Source organism: Emys orbicularis, chromosome 8 (genome assembly GCF_028017835.1).
Source record: "Emys orbicularis isolate rEmyOrb1 chromosome 8, rEmyOrb1.hap1, whole genome shotgun sequence".
Classification (NCBI taxonomy): domain Eukaryota; kingdom Metazoa; phylum Chordata; order Testudines; family Emydidae; genus Emys; species Emys orbicularis.
Window position 1 is genome coordinate 75,927,133 of NC_088690.1, and position 15,496 is coordinate 75,942,628.

Genomic DNA, 15,496 nt, shown 5'->3' on the forward strand with positions numbered 1-15,496 from the left:
GGGTTGTAATTGAATTAGTATCTCCTAATTCTTCTTCAGTAGTCACCATTTATCCTGTATTTTTATTATTTAAATACATGGGGGAATCATGACAATTCTTATTTCTGACTGGCATCAATACCCGGTGTGAGGAAATTCGTTTTTCAGAACTTCTTGTGTTTTTCCAATACATGCTTGATATTTTAAAAATATTTCCGGCATCTAAATAGTTTATTTATTATTATTTTTGTTCTTGCTGCTGCGACTGATGAGAAGAAGAAGAAGAAGAAGAAGAATTTACATTCTTTTAGCAACACTCATTCTCTGGGATCCAAAATGTCTTTCAGATTCTACATAAGGATCACTCACCTGCTCAGTTGGGATGTAGCAATATGTAAATTTATCACGTCAACCAGTTTGCATTATCAAATACACACAACCGCTTTTAGAAGGGCAAGTGCACAATACTATATCTAATTATAAATGCCATGGAGAATGGATGGTCAGAAGTAATTTCCCTAGCTGGAGCGAAATTCTGCTGTCAATTTATACCAGTACGTCTCTGAAGAAATCAATGGAAGATAAAGATCTCCCCTCTGAGAACATTCGATGTAGATGCATTCATATAAACAAAGCACAATAATGCAAAACACAGTATCGGTTCTCGTATACAATCAATTATTTTTACATACTGTATTTAAAATATTAATTTGCATAGACTCCGATTTCATATCTGACTCTTCAGGTGAAAATTAATCGGTGTCGAGGCCCTTCTCCACCTCTTCAGCTGTAGCAATATCTTCTGTCTCTTCCACAGACTTGAACATTTAGAAATTGTCTTCCACTTCGGTATATAGCTGATCGGGGTATAAACAACACCTTTCTGTCCGCTTTCCCCAAATCTTCGATTAAATAATGTCTTTGCATAATTTACCTAAAATTGTCATGTAATATAGGTAAACACCTACTTTAGTTATCTTGAAAAGCAACCGGTGCGCTAGCATCTACAATAACTACGATATGAAATGACACAGAGCTTCAAGTAATTAGTACGGCACATGGCACAGATTTAGATGAGGGTTTCTTCCCTACCTTTAGAAAGTCTTTTAGTGAAGAGCACTGGATGGGAGTCCCTAGTATCAGACAACTGTAATCATTCAGTTTAATTTTCTAAAAAGTGAAGAAAGATTAGCAGACTCTTACCCACCAAGAACATCAATAAGTCTCAGGTGTCTCCTAGGGGTCTTCTTCATGTCATTCATTTTGGAAAGCAACATATTGTCCCTTACCAGGCCAGTAACAGTATAAGCACGAAATGGGGCTGTAGATTCTGGAAGATTAGCTTTCTTCTTCTCAGTGCTTCGAAATCACTCCACAAATCTCTCATCTGTAGATTCGACTTTGCCCTTTATTTAACTAGATGTCTGCAAATTAGCTAACTGTGAATAAGAAACAAATTTAGAAGCAGAGCAGAGCTCTTCATCCAAAGCCCATACTCTATTGCTGGGCTGCTCACACGCACATGGAGAGAGGCCACCATCTTCCCTGTCTATGTTCTACGACAGAAAAAAAACTTCTGCCTGGCTACGGATTCTTGTTTTTCTAGACAAGACACACCTCAGATACGTTCAAATAAATTCCAGAAGAGAGCGACAAAAGGAATGCTCAAAACCAAAATCAAATACTGAAAATGAAGATCAGTGGTGCTTGTATGTGCTCTGCTCCCCTCATAAGATTATTACCTCTCTTACATTATTTTAAAAAGATTAATCATTTGGAATAGTTAAGTAAAATGTGAAATCAGTCAGTAAAGGGGAAGAATATAGGATTATTTAGAAAGTATGAGATTGTTTAATGCCTAATCCTTATAAAACAATTTATGATAAATTATTTTGCATTTATCAGCATTGAATTTCATCTGCCTTTTTGTTGCCCAGTCACCCAGTTTTGGGAGATCCCTTTTAACTCTTCACAGTCTGCTATGGACTTCACTATCTTGAGTAATTTTGTATTATCTGCAAACTTTGCCACCTCACTGTTTACCCCTTTTTCCAGATCATTTATGAATATGTTGAAAATAACTGGTCCCAGTACAGATCCCTGGGAAACACCACTATTTACCTCTCTCCATTCTGGAAACTGACCATTTATTCCTACCTCTTGTTTCCCATCTTTTAACCAGCAACTGATCCATGTGAGGACCTTCCCTCTTATCCCATGGCTGCTTACTTTGCTTAAGAGCCTTTGGTGAGGGACCTTGTCAAAAGCTTTCTGAAAGTCCAAGTACACTGTATCTACTGACCATCTAAAATAATTTTAGTAGATTGGTGAGGCATGATTTCCCTTTACAAAAGCCATGTTGACTCTTCCCCAATATATAATGTTAATCTACCTGATAATACTGATCTTTATTACGGTTTCAACCAATTTTCCTGGTACTGAAGCCAGGCTTGCTAGCCTGTAATTTCCAGGGTCACCTCTGGAATCTTTCTAAATAATTGGTGTCACTTTAGCTATCCTCCAATCATCTGGCACAGAAGCTCATTTCCATGATAGGTTACATACCATACTTAGAAGTTCTGCAATTTCATATCTGAGTTTCTTTGGGCCTCTTGGGTGAATAGTGTATCATCTAGCCCTGGTGACTTATTACTGTTTAATGTATCAATTTGTTCCAAAACCTCCTCTATAGACACCTCAGTCTGGGACAGTTCCTCAGATTTGTCATGTAAAGAGAGTGGCTCAGTGTGGAAATCTCCCTCACACTGTCTGCAGTGAAGCCGATGCAAAGAATTAATTTAGCTTATCTGCAATGGCCTCCTCTTTGTTGAGTGTTCCTTTAGCACCTCGATTGCCCAGTGGCCCCACTGGTTGTTTGGCAGCTTCCTGCTTCGGGTGTATTTAAAAATAATTTTGGCTTTTGGTTTTTGTGTCTTTTCCTAGTTGCTTTTCAAATTCTTTTTTTTTGCCTGCCTGATTATACTTTAACACTTGACTTGCAGAGTGTATGCTCTTTTCCATTTTCTGTAGTAGGATTTAACTTCCAATTTGTACAGGATAGTTTTTTGCCTCTAAATGGACTATTTTACTCAGTTGTTTAGCCATAGTGGCATTTTTTAGTCGTCCTGCTATGTTTTTTAATTTGGGGTATTCATTTAATCTGAGCATAGTAGCAAAACTACTATGGTGTTTTTTAAAAGTTCTCATGAAGTTTATAGGCATTTCACTCTTGTGGCTGTTCCTTTTCGTTTCTGTTTAACTGGCTTCCTTATTTTTGTTTAGTTCCCCTTTTTGAAGTTAAATGCTAATGTGTTGGGTTTCTTTGGTATTTCCCCCCTTACACAAGGATGTTAAATTTAATTTTATTATAGTGGCTATTACACAGTGGTTCAGCTATATGCACCTGTGGGACCATCTCCTGTGCTTCACTTAGGACTGTCAAGAATTCTCTCTCCCCTTGTGGGTTCCAGGACTAGCAGCATAAAGAAGCACTTATTAATGGTACCTAGAAACTTAATCTCTGCATCCTGGCTTGAGGTGATATGTACCCAGTCAATATGAGGATAGTTGAAATCCCCCCTTATTATTGAGTTTTCTATTTTTATAGCCTCTCTAATCTCCCTGAGCATTTTACAATCATTGTCACCATCCTGGTCAGGTGGTTGGTAGTATATTCCTACTACTATATTCTTCTTACTTAAGCATGGGATATCTAGCCATAGAGATTCTATGGTAAAGTTTGATTTGTTTAAGATATTTACTATATTTGACTCTGTGCTTTCTTCACATACAGTGCCACTCCCCCACGAGCACAACCTACTCTGCCATTACTATATGTTTTGTATCCAAGTACTACTGTTTCCAAAGATTGTCATCATTCCACCAAGTTTCTGTGATTTCTATTATACTAATATCCTCATTTAATACCAAGTTCAAGGTATCAAATTCACCCATATTAGTATTTAGACTTCTACCATTTTCATACGAGCACTTATAAAATTTGTCACTTTTTAGTTATCTGCCTTCATGTGATGTAATTGAATGGGACTCTTTTTCATTTGACTAAAAAGCAACAGAGGGTCCTGTGGCACCTTTAAGACTAACAGAAGTATTGGGAGCATAAGCTTTCGTGGATAAGAACCTCACTTCTTCAGATGCAAGTAATGGAAATCTCCAGAGGCAGGTATAAATCAGTATGGAGATAACGAGGTTAGTTCAATCAGGGAGGGTGAGGTGCTCTGCTAGCAGTAGAGGTGTGAACACCAAGGGAGGAGAAACTGCTTCTGTAGTTGGATAGCCATTCACAGTCTTTGTTTAATCCTGATCTGATGGTGTCAAATTTGCAAATGAACTGGAGCTCAGCAGTTTCTCTTTGGAGTCTGGTCCTGAAGTTTTTTTGCTGTAAGATGGCTACCTTAACATCTGCTATTGTGTGGCCAGGGAGGTTGAAGTGTTCTCCTACAGGTTTTTGTATATTGCCATTCCTGATATCTGACTTGTGTCCATTTATCCTCTTGCGTAGTGACTGTCCAGTTTGGCCAATGTACATAGCAGAGGGGCATTGCTGGCACATGATGGCATATATAACATTGGTGGACATGCAGGTGAATGAACCGGAGATGTTGTAGCTGATCTGGTTAGGTCCTGTGATGGTGTTGTTGGTGTAGATATGTGGGCAGAGTTGGCATCGAGGTTTGTTGCATGGGTTGCTACCTGAGTTAGAGTTGTTATGGTGCGGTGCGTGGTTGCTGGTGAGAATATGCTTAAGGTTGGCGGGTTGTCTGTGGGCGAGGACTGGCCTGCCTCCCAAGGTCTGTGAAAGTGAGGGATCATTGTCCAGGATGGGTTGTAGATCACTGATGATGCGTTGGAGAGGTTTAAGCTGAGGACTGTAGGTGATGGCCAGTGGAGTTCTGTTGGTTTCTTTTTTGGGCCTGTCTTGTAGCAGGAGGCTTCTGGGTACACGTCTGGCTCTGTTGATTTGTTTCTTTATTTCCTTGTGTGGGTATCGTAGTTTTGAGAATGCTTGGTGAAGATCTTGTAGGTGTTGGTCTCTGTCTGAGGGGTTGGAGCAGATGCGGTTGTACCTCAGTGCTTGGCTGTAGATGATGGATCGTGTGGTGTGTCCGGGGTGGAAGCTGGAGGCATGAAGGTAGGCATGCAACCACCACCGCACCATAACAACTCTAACTCAGGAACCAACCCATGCAACAAACCTCGATGCCAACTCTGCCCACATATCTACACCAGCAGCACTATCACAGGACCTAACCAGATCAGCTACAACATCACCGGCTCATTCACCTGCACGTCCACCAATGTTATATATGCCATCATGTGCCAGCAATGCCCCTCTGCTATGTACATTGGCCAAACTGGACAGTCACTAAGCAAGAGGATAAATGGACACAAGTCAGATATCAGGAATGGCAATATACAAAAACCTGTAGGAGAACACTTCAACCTCCCTGGCCACACAATAGCAGATGTTAAGGTAGCCATCTTACAGCAAAAAAACTTCAGGACCAGACTCCAAAGAGAAACTGCTGAGCTCCAGCTCATTTGCAAATTTGACACCATCAGATCAGGATTAAACAAAGACTGTGAATGGCTATCCAACTACAGAAGCAGTTTCTCCTCCCTTGGTGTTCACACCTCTACTGCTAGCAGAGCACCTCACCCTCCCTGATTGAACTAACCTCGTTATCTCCATACTGATTTATACCTGCCTCTGGAGATTTCCATTACTTGCATCTGAAGAAGTGAGGATCTTACCCACGAAAGCTTATGCTCCCAATACTTCTGTTAGTCTTAAAGGTGCCACAGGACCCTCTGTTGCTTTTTACAGATTCAGACTAACACGGCTACCCCTCTGATACTTTCATTTGACTGTTTCTCTTCACTTCCTATTGGTACTATATGAGATAAATAAGAACTTTAAAAACTCATCATCTTAATTTTTTCTTACTGAAATAGGGATATTTAAAATGCCCAACAGATGAGGACATGTTACAGACAATGTCTCAAATTCAGATTTAAAAAAATACCAAGTAAGGACTCACCTTTCCAAAGGGATTTTGTGTAAACTAATGCTTCTTTTCTGAAGCCTGAGGGACACTGGGATTATCAACAATGAAAACATTTCTGGATGAGATTTTGCTCAAATGCAAATAATTTTAGAGTTCTTAAGAATAAAACCAAATTCACACAAAGGACTGCACATACAGTATGAGGGTGTTTTCACGAACGCCATGCAGACCTACATTTGTAAAATACCTTACTACGAAGTATAGGATCACTGAGAAAAGAAACACACTGGAGCAACCATATTTTCTTATCAACCACACAGAGCCTGAAAGTCATAGTATTCATAGAGAAAATCTAGGGTAGATTTCTTTAAAATATATAGGTCTGAAGAAATAGAAAATAGTGAAAGGGAATAGGACCCTAACGTCAATACAATGTGTCGGGTAACGTGTTAATATGATCATATCTATTTCCACCAATGGAAAAGACGTTCACCATTTATCTTAAAATACTAGTATGATTTTTTAAAATAAACAACTTTACCCTTAAATTTGCAACCGCAAAGGAGTTTACATCGACTCATACTATTAATAAAAAAGCCGTTCCCATAACGAATTACCGCTCACCTGCTTTCCAATAGCCCGTTTGGGAAATTTTGCTAAACAGGATTTCTACTTAAATTATGGTTTTCACCTACACCACATTATGAAATCCTAATACTGTAGCCAATATAAAAATCCTGTAAAAAACTCTTATATCTCATATATTTCTTGTGGATCAATTACATGACTAACCTGTCCATCACAGATTAGCTGCTCCTGTTTCCAGTTCGCTTCAATCTTCGAAGAGGGAGGGAAGTTGGGGCTGAAAACCATGAGATCATTCTTGGCGGTGCCTTCCCCTACACACAAGTTCCGGCTCTGGCGCTGGGAATAGGACCAACTCCCCACTTCGCTCGCACACACCACGGTGGCTTTCCCAGGCCCGCACATCACTTCCGGACCCGGGTGGCATCTCAGGCCAACGTACACGACAATCACCAGCACAAACAGCCCGGACACCGAGCAAATGGCGATCATTAAAGACACGTTCATGTCAACCAAGGGTCCCTCGCTCCCGCCCCTTTGCCTCGAGTCCCATTTCACAGCCTGGGGACTCTCCACCAGGGACAGGCTGACAGTGGCTGTCGCTGACAGCGCCGGCTCCCCATGGTCCTTCACCAGGATCACGAGTCTCTGGCTGGGGCCGTCCGCCTCCTCCAAGGCCCGCGTGGTGCTGATCTCCCCGCTGTACACACCCACCCGGAAAGGCCCCGCAGCCCTGGGCTCCTGCACTTCGTAGCGAAGCCACGCGTTGTAGCCGGAATCCGCATCCACCGCTCGGATCTTGCCCACCACGTGCCCTGCGCCGGCCGACAGCGGAACCAGCTCGGGTCCTGGCGAGCCGCGGCCGGAGCCAGCCGGGGACACTGCGGGCGCGTTGTCATTTTCATCCAGGACAAAGAGCTGCACAGTCACGTTCCCGCACAACGACGGGAACCCGGCGTCCCTCGCGCTCACCTGGAACTGCAGCACTTGCAGCTCCTCGTAGTCAAAGGGCTGCAGGGCATAGATGTGCCCGCTCTCCGAGTGCACCGAGATGTAGCTGGACAGGGGCTGCTCTCCCACACTCCGCTCCACCACCGAGTAGCTCACAAAGGCGTTTTCCCTCAGGTCCGGGTCCGAGGCCGACACGGTGAAGAGATGGGCCCCGGGCGGGTTGTTTTCCTTCACAAACACCATGTAAACGGGCTGAGGGAAAGCGGGGGCGTTATCGTTCACATCCGCGATCGGCACCAAAATGCTGCTGCTGGCCGAGAGAGACGGGGCCCCTTCGTCTCTGGCTGTCACCAGGATCTTATATTCAGACACTCGCTCCCGATCCACGGCCTCCGCTAGCACCAGCGAGTGATAATTCTTAAAGGTGGAGACGAGCCGAAAGGGCAGGTTCGGGGGGATGGAGCAGGTGACTTTGCCGTTGTCTCCCGAGTCCCGGTCAGAGACGCTAATAAGAGCCACCACTGTCCCCGGGGGAGCGTCCTCCGGAACCGGCAGAGAAAGGGAAGTCACGGCCAGCTCAGGGGCGTTATCGTTCATGTCTAAAACTTCCACCAAAACATTGCAGTGCCCAGCCAAGGGATGCGGATTTTTATCTGTAGCCTCGATTTGAATCTCGTGTAAACTAGTGTCTTCGAAGTCCAGTTTTCCATTCACTCTCAGTTCACCACTCTTTGAATCTATGCTAAATATGGAGCTTTCAGTGAGCGGAGTGACACTGCGAACTGAATATATAATATCCTTATTTATTCCCTCATCCGAATCTGTGGCGTTGAGATTAATTACTAGTGATCCGTTTGGAGCATTTTCTAGTAACTGGACTTTATAAAGTGACTGATTAAATACTGGCGCGTTATCATTGGCATCCAGCACCGTGATCATCAGCTGAACTGTGCCGGTGAGCTCCGGTTTGCCCCCATCTGTGGCAGTGAGTAATAAACTATGCTCAGGGGTTTCCTCTCTGTCCAGTGGTTTCCTTAATACAAGGACTAACGATTTACTTTTTTCATCATTCGTTCGCATGTCTACAGTAAAATGTTTACTTGGGCTGAGTTTATAGGTTAGCCGAGAGTTTGTTCCAATATCTGCGTCAGAAGCGCCCTCTAGTGGGAAACGTGAGTCCGGGAATCTCGATTCTAAAATAAACAGATTTTCTTTACTTACAGGGAACACAGGAGCATTGTCGTTTATATCCTGTATCTCCACTTCCACGTGAAATATCCTCAGGGGTTTGTCCACTATCACCTCCAGGTCAATGGCGCACAGGGGGCTCTGGCCGCACAGCTCTTCCCTGTCTATTCGCGAATTAACAAACAAAACGCCGTTCTGCAAATTTACCTCAAAATAGTCTCTCCTGCCTTTGGAGACCATCCGGAACATCCGAGGCACCAGCTCCGCCACCTCCAGCCCCAGGTCCTGGGCCAGGCGGCCCACAAAGGTGCCGTGTTTGGATTCCTCCGGCACGGAATAACGGACCTGGCCGCTGCCCACCTCCCAGGCCGTGTGTAACAGAACCAACCGCAGCAGCTGCCTGGTTACCAGGGAGTCTCGCCGGAAAAGAGTCATTTCGGACACGGGGCGGTGTCGCTTATCCAATAAAATCCCAGTTTTTGCCAGATAATAAGTATGCTTTAATATATCGGGCCACGTCTATGTAGAGGTTTAATGCAAGTCCAATGTCAAGCAATGCTGGTGAATATCTGATTTGCTGCAGATTGTAGTATGGGGACGGGGGGAGGAGCTGTATTTTTCCCTTTCTATGAAAACGTATTTTTAGTCAACAGCGGCATCTTGTGACATAAATATATAAAGTCAGCTACTAGCTATTCTTTTTCCTTATATTTAATCATTCTTAACTTAACTTTCCACTTGTCATGGACACTGTTTAATCATTAGTCCGTGGCCTAATATACTGATCTTCCAAATAGTTCCCCTTTTTCTTTTCTGAAGGAAAGAAATCGCTTAAATTATGTTTATGGTTTAAAAAAAATCATCTTTAATTTTATTGGTAAATATCAACTATTTTGAACAAGTTTTTGAAGATTTTCTTGACATCAGACCTTAACTTCAGAGCAGACAATTGTCAAAGATCTGGAACAAGTCTAATACTGGGAGGTTTCTTTCATAAACTCTGTTTTGTTGAGGTGTGGCTGTTGAGACTGCTGTAGTCAAGATAGCTGCAAACAACATTATATTAGTGATATTTAGTTTAATGTCTAAATTAATTGTATATCATACTTGTTTTCACTTTGGCAAACAGAAAGTCTCTATAACAGGTGCATATGTATCTTACATATATCTGAATGCAGACTGGAATAAAGTAGTGATGAATATATAACAGCGACAAGGTAGGTGAGGTAGTATTTTTTATTGGATCAACTTATGTTGGTGGGAAGGACAAGCTTTCGAGATTCACAGAGCTTTTCCTCAGATCTGGAGAAGATAAGCAGATTGTCCAAGCTAAATACCCGGTGGAACTGATCCTTAAGCATAAGGGGTTCACACAGGTTTCAAGAGAAAGAAGAGCTCAAAAGTGTGTCCTTTCCAACAACATAAGTTGGTCCAATAAAATACATTTATTTACCTCATCTACCTTTTCTCTCTCATATCCTAGGACAAACTCGGCTCCAGCAATAATGCAAACAATTATGAATATATACGCTGCTGCCCATTAAGTTAATTTGGTGGCCCCTAGTTCTTATATTATGGGAACAAGTAAATAACTTTTCCTTATTCACTTTCTCCACACCACTCATTATTTTATATACCTCTATCATATCCCCTCTTAGTCTCCTCTTTTCCAAGTTGAAAAGTCCCAGCCTCTTTAATCTCTCCTCATATGGGACCCGTTCCAAACCCCTAATCATTTTAGTTGCCCTTTTCTGAACTTTTTCTAATGCCAGTATAGCTTTTTTGAGATGAGGAGACCACATCTGTATGCAGTTTTCAAGATGTGGGCATACCATGGATATATATAAGGGCAATAAGATATTCTCCATCTTATTCTCTATCCCTTTTTTAATGATTCCTAACATCCTGTTTGCTTTTTTGACTGCCGCTGCAAACTGCGTGGATGTCTTCAGAGAACTATCCACGATGACTCCAAGATCTCTTTCCTGATTAGTTGTAGCTAAATTATCCCCCATCATATTGTATGTATAGTTGGGGTTATTTTTTCCAATGTGCATTATTTTACATTTACCCACATTAAATTTCATTTGCCATTTTGTTGCCCAGTCACTTAGTTTTGTGAGATTTTTTGACGTTCTTCACAGTCGGCTTTGGTCTTAACTATCTTGAGCAGTTTCAGGGGCGGCTCTAGGCACCAGCAAAGCAAGCAGGTGCTTGGGGCAGCCCATTTGCAGGGGCGGCAGGAATCCAGCATGGGAGCTGAGAACCAACAGGGGGCCCTGGGAGCTGTAGTTCCTTGGTTAGCTCCCTGCCTATACAGCCACCCCTGGAGCAGGGAAAGAACTACATTTCCCAGCATTCCCTTGGCCACTACCAACAGGAAAGAGGGGGAGGGAATGAGGTAGCTGAGACCTCATGCTGCAGCTTGCTATGAATGGAGAGCTGCACTCTGAAGGGTAGGGATACCATATTTTAACATTAAAAAAACAGGACACTCCACAGGGAGGGAGGGTAGCCCCACCCTGCCACCATCCACTCCCTCCGACTGCCGCCCACAGAAACCCCAACCCATCCAACCCCCCCTGCCCCCTGATCACCCCCTCCCGGGACCCCACCCCCTATCTAAACCTCCCTTCTCCTTGTCCCCAACTGCCCCCTCCTGAAACTGCCCCAACTTCCCCCCTAGGACCCCACCCCCTACCTGTCCCCTGACAAACCCCTGGGACTCCAATGCCTATCCAACTGCTGCCTGTCCCCTGACTGCCCCCCCGAACCCCTGACCCATCTAACCCCCCTTCTCTCTGCCCCTGACTGCCCCCCCAAACCTCCGCCCCATCCAACCCCCCAGCCCCCTTACCGTGCCACTCAGACCAGAATGTCTGGCTCCGCGCAGCGCCAGACACACTGCTGCATACATGCTGCCGTGCTCCCCTGCGGAGCCACAGCCCCCCCCCCCCCCAGCACCTGCCTTCCAGATTTGAACACCTCAGAATTCAGGAGTGCTCAAGCTCAATTCGGGCAGCTGTTACTTCATTTCTCCCAAATCAAATATACTGATCCACTGTAACTTGCTGTAGAAAAAGTAGGATAAAATTGAGCAAGAAATGCTTCCCAGTGGTTATTAGGACTGGAATTGCTATTTTCAACAGCCATTGCTTGTTTGTTTGTTTGTTTGTTTGTTTGTTTGTTTGTTTGTTTTGTTTGTTTGTTTGTTTAAAAGGAAGACAGTGATATTGCATTGGCAAATTCCCCATAGAAAGAAAGAGTGGAACAAAAGAATAATAAAGGCACCTCAACTTTTCCTCATTTATGCAGGACAGTCTTATAATATGCATCCAGATATCCTCCAATCACACAAGCTGAAAATTGTTCCACTTTACTGCAGTTCTGTAACCATATGGGAACCAATCCTGTCTCTGTTCTGTGCACATCTAAAATTCCTGCTGAATGACCTGCCGTGGGAGCGAGTTACCAGTGACCCAGGGCTGCGGCGGAAGGAGGGTGCAGGTGGGGGGGAGGGGGAGAGAACCCAGGGCTGGGGCGGCAGGGGGGGTGGGGAGAGCCCAGGGCTGGGGCAGCAGGGGGGTGCGTCGAGGAGCCCAGGGCTGGGACGGGGGGCAGCCAAAAAATTTTTTGCTTGGGGCGGCAAAAAACCTAGAGCCGGCCCTGGCAGTTTAGTATCATCTGCAAACTTTGCCGCCTCACTGTTTACCCCTTTCTCCAGATCATTTATGAATAAGTTGAATAGGATTTGTCCTAGGACTGACCCTTGGGGAACACCACTAGTTACCCCGCTCCATTTTGAAAATTTACCATTTATTCCTACCCTTTGTTCCCTGTATTTTAACCAGTTCTCAATCCATGAAAGGATCTTCCCTCTTATCCCATGACAACTTAATTTATGTAAGAGCCTTTGGTGAGGGACATTGTCAAAGGCTTTCTGGAAATCTAGAGGTTAGGGTTAGGGTTAGGGTTAGGGATCCCCCTCGTCCACTGGATCCCCCTCTTCCACATGTTTGTTGACCCCTTCAAAGAACTCTAATAGATTAGTAAGACATGATTTTCCTTTACATAAATCATGTTGACTTTTGCCCAACAGTTTATGTTCTTCTATGTGTCTGACAATTTTATTCTTTACTATTGTTTCAACTAATTTGCCCGGTACTTACGTTAGACTTACCAGTCTGTAATTCTCAGGATCACCTCTACAGCCCTTTTTAAATATTGGCGTTACATTAGCAATCTTCCAGCCATTGGGTACAGAAGCTGATTTAAAGGACAGGTTACAAACCCTAGTCAATAGTTCCGCAATTTCACATTTGAGTTCTCTCAGAACTCTTGGGTGAATGCCATCTGGTCCCGGTGACTTGTTACTGTTAAGTTTATCAATTAATTCCAAAACCTCCTCTAATGACACTTCAATCTGTGACAATTCCTCAGATTTGTCACCGACAGAGGATGGCTCAGGTTTGGGAATCTCCCTAACATCCTCAGCCATGAAGACTGAAGCAAAAAATTCATTTAGTTTCTCCGCAATCACTTTATCGTCTTTAAGTGCTCCTTTTGTATCTGGGTCATCCAGCGGCCCCACTGGTTGTTTAGCAGGCTTCCTGCTTCTGGTGTACTTAAAAAACATTTTGTTATTACCTTTTGAGTTTTTGGCTAGCTGTTCTTCAAACTCCTTTTTGACATTTCTTATTACATTTTTACACTTAATTTGGCAGTGTTTATGCTCCTTTCTATTTACCTCACTAGGATTTGACTTCCACTTTTTAAAAGATGCCTTTTATCTCTCACTGCTCCTTTTACATTGACAATAGACGAGCTAATTCCAGTCTTGTCTCATTATATTTCAATACGTATAAGTTAGTTGTTGTGACAGTAATTGTGAGTGAAGTGAATGTGAAAACAAATTGAAATAGTTCCCCTTTGCATCTCTGGGGCTCATTTTATTTTGTAAGATGATATATTTCAGAATAAAATTTCCCCTTGGCGTCAGTTCATTCACTGCGTTCTTTTTACAGGCTTATTAATACAATATGACATTTTATAAATTCTCTATTTTTCTATACAAATGACTGGGTGGCGGTCACGTGACCCCAGGTTCTGACAGCTCTATACAGCCACAACTCTGCTCCTGAGCACTCATCGTCGCCCCTAGAAAGAAACCTAAATGCCTCACATCCCTCCAGAGCACTGTCTCTTCAATACAGGTGACGAAACCATGGAATGGATTTCAATCGCTATTTGCTCCTAATCAGAATCTACTTCACAGTGGGTTTCCCATAGCCACACCCACAGAGTGCAGTGGAGAAGATAACCAGAGTGGTGTATTAACTGAATGAAAGAATACCCAAAATGTAAATCAAATGGAACACGTGAAACATTCAAAATAGGTTGGTGCTGTTTCAGTTTCCCTTAAAGACATTAAACGGTACCAAGGTCTTACAGGAAAGGCTGGTGGAAGCTGAAGCTCAATTAAAGGGGAGAGGAATTTGAGGTTAGAAACCTGGCAGGAGGCATAAGGATCGGCAAGATTCAGAATGACTAATTAAAAGTATTTACCAAAGTGGATGATGTGGAGTGGAAGAGAGTCTGGACTTCAAATCTGCATTTAACAGGTTTACCAGAAGGAAACGGAAGCAGTAACATGCTCTGCAGTTTATGGGCTCCCCTGTTAATGATTTATTTTCTGTTAAGGGCTTCCCACCTGTTATTGATCTGAAAGGCCCTCCAAAGGCCAGGAGATTAAAATTACTCCAGGAAAAGGGCTTAACACAGTGATCATGAAATGTTTAAAATTCCAGGATCGGGAAAAGATTCTTCATCTGAAGAAAGGAATGTTGTCTATCACACACTGTAAGTAAACTCGGGTATTTCGCATGTCAGTGCAGAAACCCTATGTAAAAGAATGTTGTGTATTTCTGTTTCAAAAATATGAATAGAAAGAGCTTTCAGATTCTGAGATTTTAGAGGCTTTAAGCCTTTTGGGCTCTATGCTGTATTGCAGATTGTATGCTCTTTGGGACAGGGACTATCACTGATTAAATGCTTACACGGTGCATAGCATGGATTTGCTCTCTACTGACCTGAATTGCTGTGGGAACTTTACAGTGATAATATTTCCTTCCTTTTAAACACAAGAAGATGCCACATATTTCCCCACATAATTGTCGCAACTAGAGGTAAAGTGTCCAGGAACCCAAGAAGCCAGCATGTCATAAATACAGCATTTTTCTTTAAAAAAGAATCTTAAATCAGAGTTTAACAATGAAATAGTAAGTGTGTCATATCGCAGTACAATCCAGACCAGTTACAGGGCTGTGTCACCCCTGTCCTGTAACCTGGGGTGCTTTGCGATGTCTTGCTGTTGTAGCCTCCAACCTGGACAACTCACAACCAGCCACCAGCATTCAGATCACTCCCAGATGTGTTTGTGTAACTGCAGCCTGCCAGTCACACCCTGGCTCTCATCAGTCTTGGTTATACAGCAGGGTTATCCCAACACACTTCAAGTCCTGGGCTTTCCCCCAGAAATGTATGTTTTGTACTGCTCAGCCCTCTCCTTAACAGTCCAAATATAAAAAAAGCCATAACTTTAAACTCATACAGGCCAAATTCCACTATGAAAGCTGACTTTTCTGGGACATCAGCATCTAAGAGAATTTGCCTATGCCCTTGAATCAAATCCAAAGTACTTATGAACTTTGCACCCTCCCCCACACAACAGATCAAGTAGGTTCTCTGTCTGGGCTTTGGGGTAC

At 43.2% G+C, this 15,496-nt stretch overlaps 1 protein-coding gene across 1 annotated transcript; it reads right to left on the bottom strand.

Annotated features, from left to right (window-relative positions):
- Window positions 1-4,341: 4,341 nt before the first annotated feature.
- LOC135882044 (protocadherin alpha-5-like) lies at window positions 4,342-9,167 on the bottom strand (the record flags this gene model as incomplete). Its single annotated transcript, XM_065408800.1, has 2 exons — window positions 6,862-9,167; window positions 4,342-4,372 (listed from the first exon to the last, which is right to left on the bottom strand). Coding segments are annotated over exons 1-2 (2,337 nt in total), but the record flags the coding sequence as incomplete, so codon positions are not given.
- Between the last annotated feature and the right edge of the window lie 6,329 nt (window positions 9,168-15,496).